At 37.1% G+C, this 27,519-nt stretch overlaps 1 protein-coding gene across 1 annotated transcript; it reads right to left on the bottom strand.

Moving 5' to 3' along the window:
- Positions 1-1,387: 1,387 nt before the first annotated feature.
- Positions 1,388-26,735, bottom strand: LOC121864973 (conserved oligomeric Golgi complex subunit 7-like). The gene is made up of 16 exons (XM_042364210.1): positions 26,633-26,735; positions 22,128-22,217; positions 21,003-21,083; positions 20,331-20,435; positions 17,079-17,210; positions 16,661-16,844; positions 14,883-15,076; positions 12,468-12,687; positions 11,613-11,738; positions 10,028-10,128; positions 8,624-8,792; positions 7,803-7,973; positions 5,609-5,811; positions 4,462-4,571; positions 3,564-3,712; positions 1,388-2,247 (listed from the first exon to the last, which is right to left on the bottom strand). Exons 1-16 carry the CDS (start codon positions 26,633-26,635, stop codon positions 2,075-2,077), a joined length of 2,211 nt encoding a protein of 736 aa, XP_042220144.1. The 5' UTR covers positions 26,636-26,735; the 3' UTR covers positions 1,388-2,074.
- Positions 26,736-27,519: the final 784 nt, after the last annotated feature.

Below are 27,519 nucleotides of genomic sequence, written 5' to 3'. Positions count from 1 at the left end.
TTACGAGGGAATTTACGACGGGATGAGGGATATCCACTGGCCTGACTCACTTAGGCACAAGCACACAGACACCATGCTGAATATCATAGCTAGTAAAATGAATCATTTGATCAATAAATATATACTACCTTATATCAAACCCAGTGCCTCAAGGAATACAAAGGGACCCCTCCCTACACATGAACCATGCGGCGGTCGACAAAGTTAAGAAGAAAACCCAAAAGTTCAAAGTGTGGGTTGGATCAAACGATGAACAGGACAGGAGGATGTATGCAAGAGCCAGGAACCAAGTAAAGTCAGTGTGTAGAAGGGCTGAAAGGGAGTTCCAGAGGCTGGTTGCAAGTGAGGTTGTCAAAACCCAAAGGCATTTTACCGCTAAGCAAAGTCAAAATTAAAAACGCGAGTAGAAATATGGGACTTGACGCTTGAAGATGGTAGTTACGCAGATTCTGACCAGGATAAAGCCGAGGCATTGAACAGCTTCTTTTCCTCGGTGTTCACAAGAGAGGATGCGATTAACCTTCCTGTGTTTGAGGACAGACGGTTCGACACGATGCTCCTTTTGCAAGCTCTCAGTCACCCATCAGACAGATACTGTCCCTGGCCCTGGATACTGTGTTTATTACAGGTATTTGGCTAATAGTAAGACACAATGGAAAATTCATTTATTTTTAACAAGTTATATATTTACAAACTTACACAAATCATATAAGTTAAAACATGGAGCACATATTCTTAATACTGTACAGTACATTTTAATATATATATATATATATATATATATATATATATATATATATATATATATATATATATATATATATATATATATATACAGCCATGCGCCGGTTAACGTCCAACCGAACAACATCCGATTGCATATAGGTCCGTGCCCCCCCCTAAAAAAAAAACACTTCCGTGACGCCTGCTGGACCACCACTCCACGACACCTTGACGGAGACACGATGATCCTCCCCATACTGGCCAGATATTATGTGTTAAAGGAATATCCTTCCTTCCTTAGGCATTTGCCTCCAGGTGTAATGTTAACCTACATCTATTGAGGATAAAATCTTTCACCTACAAATTGACATTAACAGATTCTCTGTAATCAGACATATCTAGTTGCCTCAACAATTGCAACCCCAGTTGCAATTGGGGTTGCAATTTCAAATTCTGTGTCATTACTAAGGAATAACGAAGTCTCTGGTGCACTGCACTCTAAGATTAAGAGAAAATGGACGACTCAGGCGTCCTGAAGTGAGAGAAAACGGACTCCTATGATGGGGCACTCAAATAAAGAGACATGGCTACATGTTTTGTGGACTACCCACTTTACAGTATTGATCGTATCCTTTTCATCACTTTGTAATAAACCTAGCCATGCCTATGTGTGTTAATGATATTTACCATAATATTATATATATATTTAGTGGGTCTAAATGGTCGTAAAATGGGAAACTTGGAGTTGGGTGCCTGGAACCCATTAGAATAAATTCGATAGGTTTATGTAATTTCGGACAACGTCCATTTCGGTTAACATCACGTTTCCAAGAACGTATCTAGGACGTTAACCGGCGCATGGCTTATATATATATATATATAATTTCCATTTCTATTCAACTTCTGACAGGTAGTGATTTACTTTACAATTCATTTTTTCAATTGCCAATTTGCCAGTGGATAAGTCGACCTCAACTTTTCAACTAAAAAAATCATGCTTAGAACTATACAGTACTTGGCCTATAAGTTGGTCCCCAAACATGGTATAAATAAAATGTGAACACCGAAACAGTAGATTCAAAATTGCAACCACTTTCACCAGAAATCATTTGTCTTCCCCAACTTTGATGTCTTTCTCGTTGAAATTTGCCAGCATTTAAGGTCCTTACTTTGTATTTGGCAGAGAAGAAACTCTTAGTTTTGGGTATATTTTTTGAGCTTGAAGTCAATTTATACACAAGGAAATACAATAAATAAAATTGATATATGCCACTAAAACAACACTCAAATACCAACATTAAACAATATGTACTCCTGAGCATGCAGAATTCAATACAGATACAATGTACATTCATGACTGGACGGGGATGTTGCGCATTTGTCTGACAGCAGCAATTAATCTTGGGTTGTTCCCTGGGGCAACCTTCCAATACTTGTCAGCTGGAGCCTTCAGTAAGGTGTTCAATTTATCTAGGGGCTCACACGTGCTCACTCCGAGGTCCTCCAGGATGTTACAAATATAATCTGTAAGAAAATTAGAGGATCCTATAACATACAATGTACTGTATTAAGTTCCTCTCCCTTGATATCCAAGTCTATTTTGTGATGATACAATGACTGTTTCATTCCTCATATTACAGTACAGTATATTAAGTGGGGAGATGTCTATATAATTTGGTACATTAATAGATAAATACAATGCAGTAGATTACAGTACAGTGATATGTTCCTCAAGCAGCCTCTTGTAGGCCCTTTATGGAAGTTATAACTACCTTCACGAACTATTTCCACTATTGAACACCTTGTACAGCACTGTACACTGGAATCCCAATAATTTGTGAAATACAAATTCGCATTCTAAAATTAAAACAACATACTGTACATTACAGTACAGGGGGTTACAAACAGGTACCGTTCCTGAGGATGTTCTTAAGTCGAAAATGTACACAAGTCAAAACACATGCTATGTGCATACCGTACTTACTGAACAATGCTTAAAATCCCTCTATATCATAGCCTAAAAACCTCAGTCCTTATAAACATATAAAATCACTTCATTTAAGAGAAAAGAAGAAACAGAATGACAAAATACAATAAAAGAAAGTACTGTAAAAATTAAGTCAGGGACCCCCTGTACTGTATTAAGACTGGCTAATTAGGTAAAAAATAAAGTATCAGTAGTGTTTCAGTTATCATGGGTCACAAGATCACTACATGAAGCAGTGACAAGACTGTGACTCAAGTTATTTCCACTGGGAATGCTGATGTGTTTACTATCCCAGAGTTTGATATCATGTCACTGGAAAAAATAAAATGTTACGTACTGTAGATAAGTTTAGCATTTCTTCTTCTTCTTCAGATAAAACCACCTCAAATATCAAATCCATCATAAAAATTTCAGTTTTCATGAAATATGTGTTTAAAAAGGTTTATTTTCATTTGTAATTATTTCTCATTGTGTGTTTTGGCTGATAAATTGTCTGGAGAAAAATATCTACAATTACATAATAGGTTTCAATGGGGAAATTGGTCTCGTGTTGCAGATTTTTGCAGTATGAATAACTTTTTGAAAACACATTCTTTCTGTAATGTGGGGGATGCCTGTACTGTACAAAAATGATGGTTCCTCAAAGTAAGAAAACTATGATGGAAGGCAATAGTAGTGGTTAACCAGGAGTAAAGGTGCACATAACCTAGTCTTGCACTACCTCATCCCCTGTATGAGGAAACTGCCATGTTTATTCTTATTTAAATACGAGTACATTAACCCCACAAGATTTCTACATGGCACAATAATTGCTACTATGACTAAGATGGAATAACCAAACAGCACCACTCACCAATGTCTGTAGTAAGCTGTGTAATCATTGACGTGCTTATGTCAGGGATCTTGAGGATGGCATCAGTGTATAGTTTACAAGTGTTCTGACCAACACTATTGATGAGGAAGTCTGCTGCACTGATCTCACTTTCACTCACCACACGGCCGCTGGAGTTCAGAAAATAATAGAAATACAATATAAATAAGTCTTCAAAGGTCAGTGAATTGTTCAAAAATTTTAATTTGATTTTGACATTTCTCATGTTGAGGCCAGATTTACCATCTGAAACGACATATAATTGTTTTATTTTGACTTAAAGGAAGCTTTTGACATACAGCATTTGAATTGGCAAGTCACCAGTTAAAAGTGACAAAAGACCAAACAAATTTGATAGTTATGACCATGAATAGACACTTGTCCACTGAAGTGGATATTTCTCCATCCCAAATGACACTTCTTTATTTTAGTAAATTTTGCTTCAACAGGAGAAATGTTGAAATCAAATGATAAGTTTGGAACAAATTAATTATCGACTTGGCAATTTTTATTGAAAGAGAACATTGATTCAGATTGAAAAAGGTGTATAAATCCTCTGAAGTATTAATTGAAAATATAAACAATTACAGAATTCTTTATTTTATTTTAGCTTTCATAGAAAACTTCCTGTCATGGTTTTACATAATTAACCTGAACCCAAACACCGTTTCTAACGCTTGAAAAATACTGTAAAAAGAAAAGAAGTGACTGGGTACGGATGACTCAGCTGTCCCTCTACTCTACCAGAACTTACATCCACTATTTTATCATAACAACCCATTGAACCCACCACATGTAAACACTGTATAATTAAAGCTGATTCCTTGAAGTCAGTTTCCCAAACACATATGGGCATTCAAAAACTAAACCGTGTACCCACCCAGCACTACAAGAAGTGTTGGCTTCCTGGAGGGCTCGGTTAAGAGCCGGACTATGGTTGACAAGGAGCGGCTCAAGATGCTGGGGTAAGGTCATCAGATACTGTCCTATCTGAGGAAAATTATAACTCATTACACTGACAGCTAAAAATCAATCAATTCTATGTTCACCAATTATATCACTTACACAAACTGACCCCATATATCTTAGAAACCTGGCTCTATATAATGCCAGTGTTTGAGTATATGATTATATATAAATTAAAGTGCTGTACCATCATGCAACTTCTACATTCTTTGCCATAATCGTGTGATATGATTTTAGTTACTGAATCAGAGTACAATATTATAATTTCGGTTGCCATACATGTGATTCAAATCTATTTGCCACACCAATAATACAATTACCATACATGTGTGATATAATGCTATATCCCATAACTGTGTTGTATTATTTCAGTTGCCATACATGTGTGACATAATTTTAGTCACTTCTCCTGTTTTGTATAATTTGACTTGCTGAACTTGTGATGTAATTTTAGTTGTCAAATCTGTCCATACCAATGACATATGGGGGAATGAACCAAAAATCCTATCTACTGGTAATAACAACCATAGATGGGCAATTCACATGCTGTGTCAACTAACTTACAAACAACCCTAAAACACTACAAATAAATGGCTCTCCTTACTCAGCTACAACTCGTATAAATTAAGTATAACACTGATTAGTAAGTGACACAAGTAATCTATAAAACAAGACTCAGATTCAATAGACTTCGGTACCCAGTTCCACCACATCCTTAGAGAGGAGTAAAGGGTGTGTTTTGCCTGATCCATGCTCATTGCAATGAAATGATCTCCTATTAATATTTAAGCACTGTAGGTAAATGTAGCTAAGTATGGTGAAACCCCTTACCTATGTCACCAGGTCCCTAAAAAGATCTTGCTTGATTCTTACACAAGTAACAGTTGATGGGATAGAACATTAAGGAGAAAATCAACCGAATTCCCTTTCATGCCCAACCCCAAAGGCACTCAACAAGGAGCAAAACAGTACTATACAGCAGGTATTATGTGTCCACCTAGAGGGCCTTTTGCCATATCCACCATAAAAAAAAATTCATGAAACAGTTTTAATTACCATACCTGTGTGATATATTCTTGAGGAGAGAAAGAGAAGGAGAGATGGGAGGAGGTTCCCTGACGAGAGTTCCAAGCAGGTAAATCAGGGAGGACAATCAACAGAGATGATATGGGGTTCATGATGGTGTGAAGAGCAGCCTCCACTGTATTCTGACACTGAGCTTGAGATTCTGTCATGCTGTTCTCTAGAAGTCTGCCATCTTCATCTAGGAAAAAATTATAAGAGTCTGTGACAAAAATACAAATACTTTGCTCAAATAATAACTGTTTACCCTATGCTTCTATAATATTTGTAACTCACTAACTCAAAACACATTTCAGAAAAGTATAAGTATTACTAAATGTTGTTCATACCTCTATTCATAAAGAAACAAGCATTACAAAGCAGCAAAATCCCCTCAACTTTTTTATCAATATACAGGTATGAATCTTTAAAAAGCTCATCGGAGATGATACCTTAAGACTTGTCCAGAAAGTTGATAAGATAAACCTGCAGAATAAAACTGATAGGCTACATCAAAACCTTCATCTCTTAATAACAAGCAGATACTTCAAGACCAACAGAGGTCTTTTATAATGTAAGTAAATACTTTAATGACAAATCTAATGAGTAATCAACAATTAAAATCATAATTCTCAAAATAATCATATACAGTGCAACCACAAAACTCCTAACTTACCCTAAATGATTCTCCATAAACCATATATACAAGTTTTACATCCCATCAAAAAAATGTTTTATCGGCTGCCTCTTCAGCTTCCCAATCTTGTCATACTGTATACAGTCTCCACTCGACTTACGACGGGGTTCCGGACCGACGACCAGGTCATAAATTGAATTGGTTGTAAATTGAAAAGGCGAAAATAATACATAGAAAATCTAAAATGGGTGTCTCTTTTTCTTCTCAGCACCACGAGAACTCTCACTTTAACGCTTGCCAGTCATTTTAAGGGGAATTACAAACGAAAATTTTGTCAGTACACAGCGCGATCCACTAACGCCGGGACTCAAAAATACATAATTTGAAAAATATTTTACATGACTGCGGCGGTTGTATGTCCGGGTGGTCATAAGTCGAGGAGTACCTGTATACAAAACAGAAACATTCGAACATTCAATTCTTTCTATCCTTGAGTCAACAAACTATTTTTCATACATCAATATACAGATCCTTGCTGCCTTATACAATTTCTAACTCCTTTCTACTAACTCACATTACTTAGCATGGAACTGGAAACGGCAGTGATCTCAACTCTTGGGGCAGTTACAGTTTGCCATCAACACTGAACCAGCACTTGACCTTACCCCTTGAAAACTCTCCAGGAATGTGTAAGGCAACCAACCACTGCCTTCCTAACATATATGAATATCACTGGTGCTGTGATACACCAGCCACCTTTAGCCTCTCTCCAGAAGTTTCAAGAGGTACGCAGATTGATTAGTATATATCAGTAGTCTCACTGGCCCCACAAATGGGAAGTATCAGTGGCCACATTCCTGCATTTAATTGTAAAAGCACTTTCTATAACAAGTCATAAACAGACCAACACTGGTAGGACACTTAACATTTTCATCATCAACTAATCACAGCACCGTCCTCATATCTGAGGGTTGGCAGCCACATTCCTCCACTTTTATGTTCTCAGACTGTTTTACCAACCCTCCAAGGTTTTATATATCTCTAGGGACCCATTTTTAATTTCATTCATCAATCCCAATCTCTGCCTTCTCCTGGCCCCCCTTTCCTCAACTTTGACCATTAATATTCCTGTTATTATTCCCTCATCCCTAATTATGTGACCAAAGTCTCTCATTTTTCTTTTTCTGTATATTTCAAGTATTTCTCTGGTAGTTTTTATTAATCTTAGTACCTCTTTATATGTTTTCCTCTCAGTGTAGCTTATTCTTTGCATTCATCTATAACACCACATATCAAAGACCTCCAACCTCTTTCTGGTGCCTGCTGAAAGTGTCCATGCATCTGACCCACACAACAGTCCTTGCCATATAAAGCCTTTCAGCAGCCTTTTTTTCAAATTGAAGTTAATGTCTTTCCATTAGGTCTTTTAGGAGAGAATATTATGGGCAGGTCAAAATCCCAAGAGGAGAATTCCAGTCAGCGCCCTAATTATCCTCCATAATAGGCATTTATATACAGTACAGTAATTCCATTTCAGCCTCAAACAGGATACTTACCAATGACCTTTACAACCAATTTCTTCAACTGAGTCACTGCCTGTGTGGACAAGAGGAGATCTGGGGTAGCAATAAATGGTGTGGTAGGTTCCCATGTAAACTTAGCTGCAGCATTTGTGAACATAGTGGCCAATGAATGTTCCATGCTGTCAACTGCCATAACCAACTCTCCTGGTAAACAACAAATATAAAGAAATTAACCAACTGCCAAAATAAACAATAATTAAACTCAAATACAAACAAATAACCAACCTAATTTTTTTTTACATAAGAAGTAAGTATAATGGACACAGCAATACAACGAAGGACTTATTAATTACCCCAATTAGTTTTTCTGGTTGTGAGTTATGATTAATTACTAGAGTTAAATTTCCTTTGTGCTAAGTGTTTCAACTTTTTGTTTAATTTTTTCCAGTTAAATTTTATAGATTGTTTTGTATCAGTTCTCCTTTGTCACTTCCACCCTTTCTTTAACCTATTATTTCCTTGATCTATCCTACGAAAGTGGGAGAATTGTTAACATAATATTCAGTTCTTCTGTGAGCAACTTTGAACTTGTCGAGTTACCTTGTCATTCAAATTATTTGCTCTTACTATGATTCCCTTTCACCATCTGCATTATCGTTAATGTCTATGACAAGCACTTAATATTTAAAAAAAAAAATCTTCCTTTAACTTCCCCCCTGTATTTATCCTCATTATATTTTGCAATTTCCTCTTTTAGAGTCAAAAAGTTTACAGAAAATATTAGTTCAGTAGAGGGTAAAAGTAAAGATTTAGGAAAGGTCACTTCTTTTCATTTTGTGTTCTCTCTTCCTCACCTGCAGCCTGCATAAGGTTGAGGCAGGTTGTAAATACAGTCCAGTCATCAGTTATGGAAGCTTTCTGCTTTTCAACATGTCGAGCAGCCTGGGTCAGACGGCTAGTAAACTGCTCTATGTATGTGGTAAGAGCAGCTGTAAGTGCAGGGAATGTCCAACCACTCGTTAGCTGTAGTGAGTAAAAATGAGGAATTCTTATCCTAATTTACCATTTTATAACAAAGCAAGGATCTGGTAACTCATGGGCTGCATCAACGAGCTTGTCTCTCAGGTTTCCAGCACCCCTCCCTCCACTTGTGTGACTTTGCAACAAACCAAGCTAAGTCTCAGCCACCTTCACTAATTACCCTTAGGAGAGGTGATTATCAACTGTGCAACTCAGTCCAGTCCCAGATATAAATGGAATCTCATTATCAATCCCTTAATTAGAGCCTTAAATATCATCATGAATGGCCCACATTATTCAAATCCAGCCACTTTAGGAGGGGGATGGTACACTAACTCTAGCTGCTACTGGGAAGATAATCAGAAGTAAGAAGGGAAACTGACCTTACATATATCCCCCCAAAACCCAGAGTTGTTTAATATTACATCCTTATAATATAAGTGTAAAATCTTTGTGCTAATGACTAAGAATCTCCTATAAGATTGATGTTATGGAATTATGTTATTTTAAGTCAATCCTAAGAGTCAACCAGAGTAAAAAGTTCTCATCACATTCTCTATCATTTTATCTATACATTGTAGATTTATCTCCCTCTTTCCCCTCTTGTTAAAACTATATTCACATACCCCGTATTTTATATTTTCCCTGTAATGTATTCTGTATCCCTCCTCCACATACAACCACACAACCTGATAATTTTCACTTTCACTCCTAAAATTCTCATTTTTCAATCAGGTTATTTAACTTACACAACACCCAAATCAAAAGTCATTGCAGTCTCTCAATTATTCTATACTTATTTGTTACACTACATATCACTTTAAGCAACAATATCCCTTTCACTAACTTTCCTACACTTGTAAACCTAAAATTCTTTATCTGAGTTTCTTTGTTAATGACATCAGACACTTGTGCCAGTTAAGTTGCCTTACACAGAGCTTTAAAACTTGATCTGTGACCTTAACCTTCAGCTTACTTTTCCAAAATGTGAAATTGTTTGTCCACAGCCATCAAAATCAGGACCAATTGTTTCCGATATATTTTGTTTATACACAGAAATGTCTAGATATATAATCCACACACTATGAAGACCGACTTTACCTGAGATAATGACATTCTAAAATGTATATGTGCAATGTATTACTTGCTCAAAAGATTAACTCATGAGCAATGCAAAAAAAAAATCATAAATATTTGCCGAGGCCTGACAGCATCTATGGTAGGTTAAGGTTTCTTACCTGTAAGCATCTCTCTGCAGCAACATCAGCTTGATTGGATAATTTGCTACAGTATTCACGCAATCTTCGCAATGTTTCTGCCATGTCAGCCTTCACAATATCTGGAAATAATTAAACAATATTACTTTCATGAATATCTAATTATGGTAAATATAACAAGCAAGCCTACCTTGAATATAGGTTTCATTGTCAGAACACATCTTCATGAATCCCTCCCCTTGTCCAGTGGAAAAAAAAAAGATAGAGATCAGTAAATCCCAGACCTGATCCTGAATACTGTCATCAAGAAAATTATCCCTAATCCCCACCCTACCTCAACTAAGGAGACAGGTTATGTGACATGATGCCTTTGTTCTATGTCTTTCTCCCTTGCTTTATTCTGTAAGATAACTGATGAGTGTCCTAGTATGCCAGCTCCAAGATTTTGTCTTTTATTTCTTCAATGTGGGTTTTTACTTCATTTACCAGTGTGACCATTACACTTTTGGAATATCATCTACATATTATCAGCTCACCTCACAATGTAAGTGTTACATTAATTTATTACTGAACTATATACTTTATTATTACTTTTAAATACTGTACTGTACTGTATTTTCTTTATTTTAATGATGCGCACTTGGAGCACATAATCCCCAGTTTTTCCGACTTCCCTCCCGAATTTTTCCCAGTGAGTCGAAGATCGCTAAACTGAAAATTGATAATCATTAAACAAAGGGTGTTAAAAATTTTAAATTGCTAACCGAAATATCGCAAAGTGAATGATCACTAAATGAGGGATACCTGTACTGTACATATGGTACTTCCACTGAATGTACAGTACAGCATATGTTACCGTAATCAGTTTTTACGTCTTAACACTGCTTTAGCGGTATCCTTAGCTGATTGTATCCTGGTACAGTACTACAGTAATGTATAGTATTGCATAACACATAACACAGACTGTACATGTACAGTATGCTAAAACAGCAGAAAGAGAGTGTACAAGCTTGTACAATGGCAGCAGTCTATTAACTAAGTGCATCATGATGCTAGGTTTGAGGAGATAAGCTGAGAAATGCATCAGCCAATCACAGGTATTGTATCCCATGCAGTCACATGACACTAACAGCCAACTGCAGTGCACGAGCCTACAGCCTTAAGTTCCCCATGCAGCTAGCCCACCCACGCGGTGCATGATGCAATCTCTCGGAAATTCATTTGAATACCCAGAATGGAGAGATTTTTCTTGAATTTCTCAGAATGCTAATTTTTTCCTGGTAAAGGAAAATTCCAGGGATCAAATATTCCAGCTAACAGGGATATTATTTGTACATTTACAACCCTACAAGCAATAACTAATTAATGCCTTTGTCAGGTGCCACTTAGGGTGGCAGCAATGTCAATATTGTTGTTATTGTTCACTTTTTATGTGCATTTTTCTGGCTAAATAAGCTGTTACAGTGTCAATATCATTCTGGTTCCCCTTAACTTTAAGTTCTAAAAACCAGCAAATTTTGAAATCTAGCAACTGCTTGGTCCCAAGGGTGCCAAATTTTGAACAGTTTACTATGCCAAAGAAAATTTTCCATAATTCAGCACTTACCTGCAGATATAAGGTGAGAGAGCATTAGAGCTTCTTCATACTCCTGATACTTCATCACTTGGTCCTGCAGGGGACTGTACACAGCTTGTACCACTATCCTCTGGGACTGGAAATATGTTTCCTGTCCTGGGTGAGCAAAATTAATGAATATAATTAATATTAGTACTTAGGACCCGGCACTGTTTGAATTAAAAAAAATGAATATTAGAAACCTGAACATCATGGAAATAATTATATACAAGTGGAAAGCATAAGTCATTGTTCGTATTGTTTGCCTTTAAACCTCATCATATGTAATTTTTACAGAAGCAGCAATACAGTATTGTATAGTACTGTATGTAGTACTGTACATTAAAAAGAAATTATACTATTACCATCACATGACCAGGCCAAGTGGGGAAATTTCCAAGCAAAATATTCATCATCCAATGTACAGTCTCGTTCAAGATTCTCCGAACACTGCTGGGGACAGCTGGCAACTCAAGGCCGTTTGTTTACTATAGTACGTAGTAAAAAATATGAATAAATGTAAAAGTGATCGGTGATTGGTTACTTAGTTCCCTGTTGCTTAATTAATGGTTGGGCTTTGATTTCGTACTATACAGTATTATACTACGTACTATACTGTAGTAAACAAACGGCCCTGAGTTGCCAGCTGTCTCCAGCAGTGTTCGAAGAATCTTGAACGAGACTGTACATGCCTCTAGCATTAAAATACATGATCAACAATCAAATTTCTTTTATTACATCACAAACCACATTACTAAGCATGATTATTTTTTAGGAAGTGCAGAGGTATGAGCAATAATAACTTCCATCAAATTTATTTCTCAAATAAAAATATTTTACACCAACCTGGCTTTGCTGTCCCAAGAGTTGACTCAATATCTCTCAAAAACTGATCACTTGCAGTTTTCACAGATATAAGAAAAGCAAGTGGCTCTTCTTGCTGTTTGGCGGCAGCAGAAATTACTCGACTGACAGTTGGATCAAGGGAGGTGAGGGTTGAGGCCACTAACTGTGAGAGTAAAAGGTTGGCATCTGATCCTTCAAACACCTGGCCACACCAACGCACCTGTCAACACACACTAGCATTAACATGGCAATATTCTGTAAATTTTCTGTTTATCTTAACCTGTTTTAAAGAAGAAAACTTTAAGCCCTTCAGTGGGGTTTCCTCTAGATATCAGATACCCTGTAACAGAATTAACAACACATTATCATTATACAGATAATATTCTCCATACCCTGAGAATTATAGTATCATTATTGTGGGGAAGTTCTTATTTTCCTTTGCCTCAACATAACCCTTAAATATTTCTTCTTCTTTTTTGTCTCCTTAGATGGTGCATATAGATTTTGAAATAAGGAAATAAATATCATTTCTATTGTATTATATTGAATTTTTACCTACACTGCTTGAGGCCAATATATCAATCAAGTAAATGCAGAATACAAATAAACATATAATGTCTTTTATTTGTTTTATTTACAGTGTCTTATGCTGTAAGGGAAGACAGACTTGTCAAAAGATTATTCCTGGCCACTAATGCCACATCTCCTGAGTCTCGACCAGAGGTTTAGTGTTGCGCTTATAAGTAAGCAGCCTGGTATAGAGTAGCGGGCTTTCAACATACAGTGAACCCTCACTTTACACGGTCAATTGAACCCACGGCGGCCCGCGTAAAGTGAACAACATAACATATGGGATTAATTGAAATAGAGACCAGCTGACCCCCAAACTCCACTTTTTCAGACACAATACCTACGTTGTAGTAAAAATAACTTCTTAATTTTATGATGGTATGCACACACAATTAATAATTAAGAGAAATATCAATAATATTAGGTTTTTTAACACTTACATTAGTAGAAAAGATGGCTGGGCACACGGGGATGGGGGTTGGTTCCGAGGCAGAGGGCAGATTATTGGCCCTCACCTGTATCACTTGTATCAATTGTATCACTATCCACCACAGAGGCTTGCAGGGCCTCTTTGTCAAACCCCTCAAAGTCCATATAAGTCCATATCCCCACTATCATTATCACTATCACTGACTTGGGCTGGCTGTGATGGGTGGCGGGTGAAGAACTCGGTAATGTTTTGATGACTGGGCGACCTTGTGCGCACCCTGCTCGCGCCGCTCTCCGCGTAAAAGGGTACACACACCGCGGAAAGTGAGCATTCCGTGTTCGGCAGGGTACCGCGTAAACGTGGAACGCGTAAAGTGGGACCGCGTAAAGCGAGGGTTGACTGTATTCAGTACAGTCCTGTGTAATGCCGCCAAGTGAGTGTACAGGGGGTACCTGTAGAATTCAATTATGCTGGCCTATGTTTCCATCATTTTAAAAATGCTGGAAGTGATTCAAGTGCAAATGTCATTTTCGATAAGTTCTTGTCAGTGCCTCACCTCTGATCAAAAACATTACTGTAATGTTGTGGAAAGTACCAAGGGCATCACTGCTCACCTTCATAGAAAGGTCAAATAAGAAAATAGTAACACCAATAGAGGATGTCATGGAGAATCATAGGTGCAGCTGGTTATCTAAACATTGTCAGGTTTTGGTGGTAGACTGGCAGATGCTGATGCTGTTATACCCTGTTACAGTTTGACCTTATTCCATGGATTATACTGTATATTTATACATTCATTAGTTTCCTTTCTAGTGAACCAAATATATTTCACAATTATTATTTTTTTGCAATGACCTTGTGTTATCCTTTAAGCCATATGTCTCATCTCTAAATTATATCTTCACTGTTTATGACCATTTTCCACACTTGTGTGAGTCAGCAATGATTACCTAATGGCCTAGTGTCCAGGTTGCCATTAGGCACATATGAAGCAATATTTACAGCTGGATGCCCTTCCTATCACCCACCAACTTTTGCAGAGTTGGAACTGGGCAATATATATGAGACTTTCAAGTGCCCTCTTAGTTGGCAAGGCAGGGTCACCACTCCTTGAGGTAATCAAAGGTTACTCACCTTCAGTTATTTCCAGTTATTTTCTGGCAAAGTTATTGATCATAATCATTATCAGGACGGTTAATTCATGCATATATTAGCAATGTGGTCCAGGTACAGTACACTGCACTACAGAAAGATAATAAGATATAAGAATGCATAAATAATATATATTATAATACTGTAACTGATAGATAATGTAAGTTACAGACAAGATTAAATTAATTGACAGGCTGATCAATATACAGTATGGTAGTTATACAGTGGGTATAAAGCTTCACCTTACTGGTAGTGTACTGTACCTGCTGTGATGTCAGTAGAGCAATCTTGTCATAGAAGGATGTGAGCCACATAGGAGGACCACCCAGATGTGAACCTTCCACTCCCCCACGCCAGGCTGTCCCCAACTGACCAATTTCACACTTGTGATAATAACTCTCTAACTGGCTGACACGCCCTAAGGATCTCAGGAGCCGTGCATACTTGACTGATTCATCTGAATTAATGGAGACACAAAAAGTAGTGAAATTAAGCCACAAATGGAGAAAAGATGTCTTAACCCAAGCAAAAGAAGTCCCATATGAATCAAAACCATTTACATTAAAACTTTTTTTTTTTATTCAGGACAAATTCAAATCTTGTAGTAAAGACTATAAAAATGAAAGTTTTTTTAATTACTGTAACTCTGTAACAAAACCAGTGAGAAGCAATCCATAAATATGTACAGTACATGCACATGTACAAATGATGATAATCCAAACTTGACTAACTTCCCAGTGATAACTCTCACTCAAAATGAGAGATCAGAGATCACAGGTCACCTACGATACCATAAATTATCTATGGTATAGAATTTGGTGACTGTCATATTTACTCTGTTATAAAATTACAAAAAAGAATACTAATAATTGCATCAGCCAAGTACAGTACAGTATACAGGGACCACACTGCTCCAATATTTCATTAATTAAAACGTGTCTTTTCCTGTATTGCAAAAATAATGTTTGAATTTATCGAGGGTATTGTACTTTACCAACAAACTTTAAGTATATTTATAAAATAAAAGAGGAAATCCATTCATGTTCTACAAGACATAAATCAATTACAAACACATAGATGCAGGACAACTATGATGTATAAAACTTTTAGATATAAAGGCATAAAATTTGGAACTGTATGTGAGGAAAGAACATTAATGTTCATTCATTACATATAAAAGAAGATTGATAAGATGTTTGTTAAGTTAAGGTAGTTTTTCATATCATGATACATTCAAGTCCCTTAGGCTACTTATATACCAGTACTTAGATATTTTTCTCACATCTCCATGAATGCCTTATGTTAATAGTGAGCATGAGATGAGGACACATATACTAGATGGTGTGTACTGTATGTAGTCCTTAGTGTCATAAAATACATGGTTAGTGTAATATTTAGTAATAATTTCATGTAAATACTGTATATTATTTTCAAGCAATGTGTCTGCCATTTTCATGATAATAAAACATTTTTTAATTTGAAAAGTCATAAAAATATTATCAATGGATGTTTTCCCCCCCTTGCATTGTTTAGTAAATGTTTGTACAGGGTACATGAAACAATAAGATAGTCTAGGCCTATAGGGGAACTACCTCTTAAAGTGTTGTAGTTAACTGCTCTGTTGTTCAATCTGTCATTTTTAAGGGGCATCTCCTGACATGCCAGGAGTCACCTTAAGGTTTCTAAGATGTTTTCTAGTGAGGTTTGGAGTCTAAGGTAACGTTTTGGGATAAATTTTATTTTGACATTTCTGGTTTATGACGAGAAGCAGTAATAACCTTGGTACAGTAGTAGTCAGGAGTACACAGCACTGTATTTTCTTGTAGGATTTATTGTGTACTTTTCCCACATTTGAGCATTCCCTATTCACTTATCCCCCCTCCTACACACACACAGAGGCAGGCAGGCAGGCACGCACACACATTCTATTAAACTTGCAAGTTCATAAATCAAAAAGGAAAGAGATGGGTGGATGTTGAATAAGATGTACAGGACAGATCAAGTTAGGTAACATCTTGGACATGTTGCATCACACACTCACCCAGATTGTGTTGCGTGAATGCAGCAACTATGTGAGGACTGGCCAGAGCTTCGAGCCTGACTTTAAGACCTTCCAGATGTGCTACACGCTCCTCATAGTCAGGCACATGTGTTAGGATACCAAGGCAGTTCTGTAGTGCAACTAATTTGCTTGCGATGGCATCAAGATCTCCACTATCCATTACCTTTTCAGTAGACAAAGAAAAATCAATTACCAGACATTTTAATTTTCTTTTGAGAAATATAAGACAGCTCAAAAAAAAGAGGAATATTTATGCAAATAAATCAATAGTTTGATTAACATCCACAGTTTAAATATGATCAAATGAAACATTAATCACCACATACAGTATATAAATTATGCTGATAATTAACATGAGAAAATTGTTTAGGGGATAAGAGCTCAACTATGTCTTCACCTCCTCAATATCTGTAGAAAGAGTTGTCCAGTTGTCTGCTTCTCTGAGTGCCTGAGAAGATGCCACCAAACGTCCCTTTAGAGAGTCGAGCTTCACCAACGTCTGCATGCTGGCTGCTGTGTTGTGTTCCACCTGTGTTACTGATAATGTAAGTCTTTTATGATATGGGAGTGTGAAGGTACAGTACCATGAGTGACATACTGTATCATGATATAACCAGTGACCAATTACAATACTAAATGATGAACTTCAGCTGATGATCAATGTACAGTATGTAGGAACTTCAATTCACATCCTAATATACTCTATAGATCTGTCAGTGTAAAGTGAGTTTATTGACAGACTTTGAAAATACAGTAAGTGCAAATTTTCCTCATGGTGGTCAAATGTACTAGCATGCAAAACAAATGAGTGTAATACAGTAGTTAGTTGATATTATCTTCTAATCCAAAACAAGTCCATATGATGAAGTTCAAAATTTTGAAGTCCAAAGTACAGAAGCAAAATAAGGACCATGAACATTCACGAAATAAAAACTATGACAAAAAACACATGTATTTAATAAAGCACAGATGCCCAAAAAATTCACCAAACAATGTAGCCCTGGAGAATAACAGACAAACAGCTGATACCTTAAATGAATACTCTGCATCAGTATCCACACAAGAGACGATGGATAACATGCAGTACCTAAGAGAATGTATATCTCAGGGGTGGAAAATGAATTTAGAGAGATAACAATTACAGAAGATATCATTAAGAGGAAAGTAGGAAGCTGGACAAATTTCAAAGCCCTTGGAGTGCACGACGCACAGACCAAGGTGATAAAGGAAGTGGCAAACGAGATTTTCACTCCACTAAAATTTATTCAGGAAATCCTTGGATCAAGGTAAAGTACCTAAGGACTGGATATCAGCCAAAGTCATGCCAGTATACAAGAAGGATAGAGAAAGAGCAGCACAAAACCACAGGCCAATCTGCATAACATCTTACACATTCAAACTCTTTGAGAAAATTCTGAGGGCCACCAGCATCCAACAACTGACCGAGCACCGTCTCATCAACGCATCACAACATGGATTTAGGGAAAGAAAATCATACCTGACAAATTACTTCCTCACTTTCCTTAAAATATTAACAGATTACATGAACCAAGGCTTACCAGTTGATGTGTTGTACAGTACATGGAATTTTCATAGGTGCGTGTGACAAAGTACCAAAAACCTGGTTTTCCGGCATCTTCATTGTGTAGATTTATGTAATCTTTTTCTTTTCTATTTTTAATTTCTTTTGACTCTTATTTTTTCATCCCCTAGGCCCCGTTGTGGGTCGATGACCTGTGCCCGGGTGGGCTATTCCCCATTAAACAAAAAAAAATTGTATGGCTAGCCTCTAAGATCCAGACACATGACATCACAGGCAAGATTTTGAAGTGCATTAACAACTGGCTCAAAGACAGGCCACAAAGAGTGGTAATGGAGTACATTCTGAATGGATAAAGGTTCTCAGTGGAGTACCATAAAACTATATCCTTGGACCCACCCAGTTTGTGATCTACATAAATGACAGATGAAAACGTATTGAGCCACATTCTCAAGTTTGCAAACAACATGAAGATATTTGGGAAGGTGGCAAGTCAAGTCTGTCTCAACAATACATAAAGACCAGCATGAACTGTTTAAATGGTAAGATGACCAGCAAATGTTCTTTAACATTACAAAATGCAAGACTCTACATGAAGGATACAATAACCCTAATCATACCTATTCTGTTAATAACACTTTCTTGGATACTATTGATAAGGAGAGAGATCTTGGCATTGTGAGATTTGGGAATTGTAAAGCATAACTTCAAAAATAAAGATAAGAAAAAGCTCTTTCAACTGTATAAATATCGCATCCTAGTTTGGATTACCGTATACTGTACATGCATGGAAACTCTTCCTCCAGAAAGACCTAACATCCCTAGAAAAGGGAAAAGGTGCAATACAGAGCATCTAAGATGGTTCATTAAGTAGACTGAGGGCCTTTAGGCACATTGAAACTTATAAAATCCTGAAATAGGACACAACTAAATGCTCACCAAATTACCCAGTATCATGCAGAACAAACATAAGGAAATATTTCTTCACACCTATGGAATGGTTTAACAGCCCAAGCTGTGGGATCACTTGCAGTATTGGGCTTCAAAATGGCCCTTGACAACATTATCAAGAATAGTGGAGGGATATTATACAGGGCACTGGCCTCCTTCCCTTGACATGAGCACCTCTTGTGGGTGGCCATTAGGTAAATACGGTAAATAAATAAAAGGAATATCTACTTACTAAACACAACCAAGAAATGTACGGTACAGTATTCTGTACACCATGGAAAAATAAGGATAACTATAAAAAACAAAGGGAATTGCACAAAAAAAAAAAAAATAACACAGTACCCTGTACATCACAGCCATGTTGCCTTCAATCAACCCAACAACCCACAGAATAAGAGGTAATACTCAATGACTGTTATGTACCTTAAACAACAAAATGGGGAAACTTTTTGATAGAAGATATATATCTTTTATAGAATACATATTATATATCCTTACCTCATGAATAGCCCCCAAAAAAAATGGAAAGGAATATGTGTTTCTTCATCTAATTTTGTTATGCTTTTTTCTGTTTAAGAAACTACATCCACCCTATATGTAAACACTGGAGCCAGGGTGGATTAGTTTAAACCACATTTTTTTAATATTGCTGTTTTTTAAGTTTATACAGTATTTCATAACAATGTATTTCTCTACTCTGTATGTGCCTAACTAAGATCCTGGTTTTCTGCTTAGACTTGAAATTTTACAATTTACAGTACAGTATGACTGTCTTAATACAGCATAATACTGTCTGTAAAATTAGTTTCAGGAATTTATATTATTATTATTGAATCATTGAATTTCCTTTAGAGTTGCCCAAAGCTTTGACAAGTATAGTACTGTACTGTATTGATGAATTTGTGAATTTCGTTCACTGTGCTGATATATACAGTAGTATTCTTCATTTTAGAAGTTTAGGTCAGAGAAAACACATTGTTATAAAATAGTTTTAACCATTGATTTAAACAAATTCATTCTGAGGATAAGGGACTCCACACCCACCAATTTCCTTATTTTAGCCTCCATATGTGAGTAATGATTTATAAATATAATTAAAAATATATTTCAGTATTTCTACTGTTGATAAATCCTAACTAGAGCATCTGTAATGTGTACCTTTTCTATGTCTTGCCTCACACTGTTCATCTGGTTCTTGAGGACGGCAACTTCATGTCCCAAAGATTCAATATCTCTGAGCACCCTCGGTAAGCTTCCCACCACCTGAAAAATAATAGTTCATTAAGACATACAGTACAGTACTTTGATGTTGATCACATGACAGGAAATGTGTGAAAAAATCCATGAAAATAATCACATATACTGTACATATTATGACTGGTGTTATACATGATCAATCATAAGAACATAAGAATGTAGGAAACTGCAGTGGGCCTATTGGCCCATACTGGGCAGTCCCTTTTACACCTAACCCTTATCCCGCATATATCCGTCCTCATATCTGAGGGGTGATGACCACAGTCCACAGTGTACTCCACAAAGGCACAGGATATTGTCCACCTTAAAGAGTACATCACAGCAGCGGTAACCTTTATAACCCCCGAGATGTTAAAAAAGTGCAGAGGGAAATTAAGTACTGTTGTGACTTAGTCCATGTTACAAATGGTGCACATGTTGAATGGCTACATAAATGTACAGTACCCTAATGTACCCATACATCAAATGAATCTCAAGCATACAGTACTGACTATGAGCTATGAGAATATTCCTCTGTTTGCATTATTCATTAAAAATTTATAAGGCTTCAAAGTTTGAGCAATAAAACCTCACCTGTTGACTTGTCTCCTCCAGGGCATGGTTCACCTCCTGTATGGCTAACTGCAGCCTCATTACCAGTGACGAAGCATATTGCTGAAATATTATACAAAATATTACCATCAATTTAGGAAATGAGTAATCATTAATTATTAAGTGTGATGTGACTACAAAATAGGATATGGGCCCTGAAGCAGACATGGATAGATCTACAATAACTTTGGATATTGTTTAAAAAAGATCAGTTTCTACTTTTCATTTGAATATTCACAACCATAAAACTACCTGGAGGGTTAGATTAGGTTAAGTTTAAATACCCAGTAGGTTCAATTAGGGTAGGTTAGGTTAAGTTAGGTTAACATTAGGATGATATCCTTTAAGTGAACTAAGCTAGGGTGCCTAATCTTCCTTGTCTTGTACCACTCTGCTTTCCTTTTATGTAGTTTCTGTATCCTTGATATATTCATACAAAAGTAGGAGAGGAGTAACAATACTGTACTATATATAAAATACCATACAGACTTGAGAACCCAAAATGGAAGTTACCCAAAGGAGCCTTGTCTTGTACTGAAGCTCTCTATGAAACTCTCTACAGTACTTGTGTATCATCATTTTATACAGTTCATACAGATGTAAAGGAACTACAGTACTATATTGTACTTTACCATTTTCTTCTTTTACATTTATTTTAACAAACAAAGCTCAGCATATATTGGCATCAGATAAATCACAACAATAAACTCTCTGCACTATATTGACAACTGAAAATGGAGGATTAACCCTGAAATCTTGTTTTATGGGTGAGCCAGACCCAGACTTGTGGTGTGATTAGCACATGACACCTCAATAACCAATACACACCTCACCATTCTAACAAGTCAACAACAAATGGTTCTCAGGCATCAACTTCTTCATTCCCAGAAGACTTTCACTCTCAGGCTTCTTTCACATAAGTGTTTTTTGTTGTTGTTGCACGTGTCAAACGACTTAGAAATCAATGGAGTTTAATGGATGTCCATGTGAAAGGTCCCATTGAACTCCATTGATTTCTTGGCCGTGTGACATTTGTGTGAAAGAGGCCTAACCCACAGTAATGCAATCATTCCATAACTATGAGACAACAAAAGTCTGGTCACTTACATCTCTGTTCTGCTGCGCCTCCTGACTACGAAACACATTGTTGATCCAGTCTTTTGGATTAAAGTTCTCTTGAGAAAAAGCCGTCAAGTCCTGCAATATGTTCTTATAACAGTTATACAGTTATATATACAAAAGCAAGGGATACATATGCTAGTCTTACATATTCTAGGTTACAATAAGGATACAGTACAGTAATTGTCTTCCCTGTACAGTATCTTACAGTACTCTAGCTTGTACCAGTTTAGCCCACAGTGTTCAGTTCTACAAGTGTCATCAGTCAGTCAGATCATGGCAAATGGCATATATGATACAGTTTGAAAGTTCATATTTCATTGGTGAGTGTAACTTTCTGTACAGTATTATATACTGTAATTATGTCAGTATCTACACACATGTTCACATCACTAATTTATCATTTAATTCATATTTATATACGGTACAGAAATGGCAATACAGTACAATGCATACTGTATAATATTCACTCTTGTGGTGAAATCATGTTAAGACTTTTTTTTAATTTCCCTGAAACTGTATGTCCCAAAAGATATGAAGTCTGCCTAATGCAGATTTTCCATACACATTATTTACTCATGTAGGTTGTTGATAAGAAAGACTTCCAGCAGTCAAACCTACTTCAAATTTGCTTGATGGTAACCGGGACACCGGCACATCAAGCAAACACAGCTGACCCATTCACCAGTGGAAAATGGCCATAGAACGGTGATGACTGTGATGTGACCCTCATGTTGGGCCAGACCCAGTAATGATTCATTTTATGCCATAGCAAGAATTTTATTACTAAAAATAAGGTTTTTCTTATGTTTTTTTATGGTGTTATGAATGAAAATTACCTATATTTCCAGGGGATATACTGTACATATTTATGGAGATATGATTCCTTTAACACTAGCAACGACAATGATTTCTTCCAAATTGGGCTGGGCTTTGATGACGAGGGAAAATATGGGGTTAAAACGTATTAATAAAACACCAAACAAACCTTTGAGACCTCGGCCTAACCTTTCCTAACCTACGAAAGTCTTAATCCAATAAAAAAAAATCTTACTTAATTTAACCGATGGCAGAGCTTCTGGTTTAGAAGTAAAATAAGGTTAGGTTGGTTAGGCTAGGTTGGTAATATTGGAGGAGACGGTTACGACGGGTGTTGTTTGGATGATGGTAAGTACTGTAATAAAAACTATACACCAACTTTAACCATTAATTGTTATTTTTTCTTCATTTTCTCTATCTTATATATCATAAATCACCTGTAGTGGGCAGGGTATGAAAGAAGAGGGAAATTACAGGGTAAAATATGATGAAACACTGGTCATATGGCAGTAATTTCATGTCTCTATGTGCTTTGTAGACAAAGAAATAAATATCCTGCCGCCATATCTCCCATGGCGCTGATCGTTCTCGTCCACTATTAAAGTATAAATTTGTGAATCTGGTCTTTGTAAATATATAAAAATAATGATGGGTCCTCACACAGACTGTTTTATTACACAAAATATTGGCTTGCGTTTTTTTAATTTGATAAGCTTCACTTTCCCTTTTTTATGGCTTGCACATATCTTTTTTTTTCATATATGGTTTTTTGTGCTTTTTAACTTCTATGTAAAAAGGAAGAGATTCATATAGTGTAACTGGATTTAAATCCCATAAGGTACTCCTCGACTTACGACCACCCGTATTTTCGAGTCCCAACATCAGTGATCGCGCTGTGTACCGACAAAATTTTCGTTTGTAATTCCCTTTAAAATGGCTGGCAAGCGTAAAAGTGAGAGTTCTCGTGGTGCTGAGAAGAAAAAGAGACACCGATTTTAGATTTTCTATGTATTATTTTTGCCTTTTCAACTTACGACCTGGTCGTCGGTCCGCTAGGAGACATTTCAGTATGGGCAAAGGCAGAAGTTGGGAGGCAGACAGGAAAGTTAGACAGTAACAGCGAAGCAGATGGACAGGTAGTGGCAGGGAGAGACAGGCAGATAGACATGAGCGACAGGGAGGTAAGCAAGAAATAAACAGGCACAGAGAAGTATATTGACAGGCAGTAATTAGGGAGGTTGACAGGCTGTAGACAGGGAAGAGTAAACTGCAGCAGCAACGTGCGAGACAGATGGTGAAACAGGCAGGAAAAAGTCAAGAGCAGGAAGGTAGGAGAGGAGTCAGGTAGTGAGGGAGGTAGCGGGCCAGTTCAAGGGGGGGGGGGTTGGCCCACGCTGGCACTACTCAATAATCTTGATGGCCCGCCGGGTACACTCACTACCTCGTAAAATCTCGGCTTGAGCTGCTCCTAGCACGGCTTTGGCCCCTCCTGCCCTGCTGTCTCCCTTACCCGGCTGTCAGTGGCCCGGGGTTGTCTTTTAATATAATATCATATAAATTTTTTATTTTTTTATTTAGATAAATTATAGCATAATGCGGTGGCCGAGTAGATATAGCATTCGTTTCCTGGCTTAAGGGTCGATAGTTCAAGCCCAGGACACTGACAATTCACCCAGCTGTGAATGGGTCCCTAACTTTACAACATTGACTCTTTATTTTTTTTTTTAGGAAGATGGTTGGCCCGACAGAAGGGTCGAGATCTGGTGTACTGGCGGTCACTAGGTCCAGCCTGACTTATTTTTATGGTAGGGTTGTCAACAACTGGAATGGGTTACCTGAGTGGGTAGTGAATGTGGAGACAGTGGAAAAGTTTGAAGCAAAATTAGATAAATACTGGAAAAATCAACAACAAGTAGTATATAATTATAGGGCACAAATATCCGCCACACACAGCCACCATCTGAGTAGAGAAGAGGCTATTGAGCTGGAGTCACAGGCGTGAGCCTCTTCCAGAAGATCATCTGTGAGTATCTGTGAGTAAGTCGAGGAGAGACTGTACAGGTTTGGATACATTTCCAATTTCTTTCAAATATCATTGGATTCTATATGAAGTGTATGTTCCTAATCTTATGGTTCTTCCCTAAGGGCAAGAAGGAAGCTAATGATCTTATTTTTCAATGGCGTAGTTATGGCATCATGTTGTCATAAAAGAGACGTCTACACATGCCTATGCCCAGAAGAGCCAATCAGCCAACCATTACAAGGGGAACTTGAATATTTACCTATGGGGCCCTGTGTGTTTACAGTGCCAGTCAAGCAACAATTACCCCAATTCGTCGCCATTCATTATCCCCTTGTGGGTAACCAGATCCCTGCCTATACCAAGTGTCATGAAGAACTGATGTGACTGCACCCATATTGTGAACTAGTCAATCAGTGGAAAAAATGCCTAAAGAATCTTTGAAAACAAACTGATTGGACACTCAGAGTATGCTCCCTACAGCTAATAGATAATGTTAAATGTATAGTCAGTTTAGTGTTGGGTGTGGTGTAGTGTGGGTGGCATCTGCACGAGCTGGTGACGCTCGTACTGGACGGTAAGGTTAATGAACGTTTTCTCTGTAGTCGTACGGGTGTATAAAGAATTCCCTCCCCCATGGTATAACTACAGTAGTTAGAAATAGGGGTAGCACATCTAACTTCAGATCACGTCCTTGTTGAATAAATTTAATAAGCAAGATATGTATTTTCATTTCCCCTAACTAATATAATAACAATATTGAGTCCCTACTAAGATGGATGAGTATAAGCAAAGAACTAAGTGAACCACATTTAATTAACTACAGCGTCCACACACAAGTAAAACACCACCTTATGTTATAGTGTTTATCTGTCATCTGTCAACATGGATTAGTTGGAAGGACTTACAAGTGTTCAAAATGCAGTAGAGAGCATACAGTGAACAAGAATTATTTGTTTCAATGTAACAAATACTCGCACTCTTACGTCCACAGAAGATGTGAAATTACACCATGCCACTTCAAGAAAATTGTTTTAATTGGTCCCAGACATCAAAGTAAGTTGTTTCTGCTTGATATACTGGGGTCCATGGGACTCTGCCCCAGCCCCCTGGTTTGGAAGTTAGGTAAGGTGGTGTTATTATCGTTTAGGTCATCTAGCAAATTTTAAGTTAGGTGAGGTTGAAAGTATGTTTTTCTGGTGGGTTTTGACGAGTTTTGAACGATTCTGACCTTCATTTCTATCACAAATTACTGTACTACTTTTTGTGATTTTCCCCCACCTAAAACCCCTTATTTCCACTGGGGGTCCTCTAAAATAGGTGGATGACCGAAACGATAATTTTGCCCCCATTTTCTTGTTTAGAATCCTGCAAATAACACCTCGAGAAATTTTGGTGCAATTCCACAAGTTCTTCTGGTAATAACCGTCTCCTCCACCTTAACCCTTTTTTTTTATTAAATCTGGACGATTGCAACAACTTTATTTCTGTAAGAAAAGGAGAAACTCTGAGATAACGTGGTACCACTCTTTTTAATAATTGCCAGAAAATAGACCAATCCAGTTTGATAAATGCTATTCACATATACTTAAACACCTGTAAAGTTCATACACATTCATTCCCACTCGTCCGCTAAATTCTGCCAACTACCTACCATTTTTGTAGTAATTCTTGTTAATTAAATCACAGCCCTTTTAAACAGCGGCTCCGTGCTGTGTTGTCACTCGCTGTTGTCACCGTCAGCTGTTGACCACAGAACACGGGAAGACTCGCCCGGGGGACTAACTCACCACACGGTTCTCCATAGAGTTTTCCCAGACATTTTTGGCTTGGCAATAAAATTTGATGTTCCTAACTTCTAACCTCATGCTTTTGTGAATAGATTCAATTGTATGATTTGAGTGAAAGAATACTGTATTTTTGGATAGTTGCTCATCTCAGGGTAGATTTATACAATTAGAATTATATGGAATGAAGTTCTATATAGTACTTGTGAAACTAGATCGAAGGGTATTCAGAGAATCTTCTTAGTATTCATAATCTTGCCTTTGCTAAGGCAAACCTGTTTGAGGAGGGAGTTTGTGCCTGTGCTTAGAAATTCCAGGCTAACCATCTTCTCCCCCATTTCCTGTGTAATCGACTTTGTCTACAATGTGTCAGTGCCTTTTTAAGTTAATGTTTGTATGACCTGAAATATTTGTTACTCTGTTCTGATCTTTAATTTCTTTTCAATGTTCTTGGTGAAGGCAAATGTTTGCTGTTTGACTTGCCATCATTTTCTTTGCAGTATCCTACATTAATAAAAAGTAAAAAGTCCTCCCATATAAAAGTTCCATTTTCTTTTATTGCAACAGAAAAAAAAAGAACGTAAATAAACAGCTTCGTGAATAAGTTTAAATGTGGAAACTAAATGACTTCGAATGAGTTAAAAGGAGTTACCGTAATATTAACGAGCCCAACAGAGTATCACTTAAAATAAAGGCTAATAATAATGAGGTAATTATATACTGTAGGACTAACCCACTGTTGTAGTTTGTGGAA

The sequence above is a fragment of the Homarus americanus genome, unplaced genomic scaffold (assembly GCF_018991925.1).
Source record: "Homarus americanus isolate GMGI-L3 unplaced genomic scaffold, GMGI_Hamer_2.0 scaffold2539, whole genome shotgun sequence".
In the NCBI taxonomy this organism is placed as follows: domain Eukaryota; kingdom Metazoa; phylum Arthropoda; class Malacostraca; order Decapoda; family Nephropidae; genus Homarus; species Homarus americanus.
This window is presented reverse-complemented; position numbering and strand designations above follow the sequence as displayed.

Bases quoted from the DNA above. Each gene is read 5' to 3' on its own strand.
- LOC121864973 (XM_042364210.1), bottom strand. The intron at 17,211-20,330 runs GTACACATTACA...TCAGTAACACAG, and splicing joins TGAGGCAAGACATAGAAAAG to GTGGAACACAACACAGCAGC. The intron at 4,572-5,608 runs GTATGGTAATTA...AATTTTCCTCAG, and splicing joins CTCAAGAATATATCACACAG to ATAGGACAGTATCTGATGAC.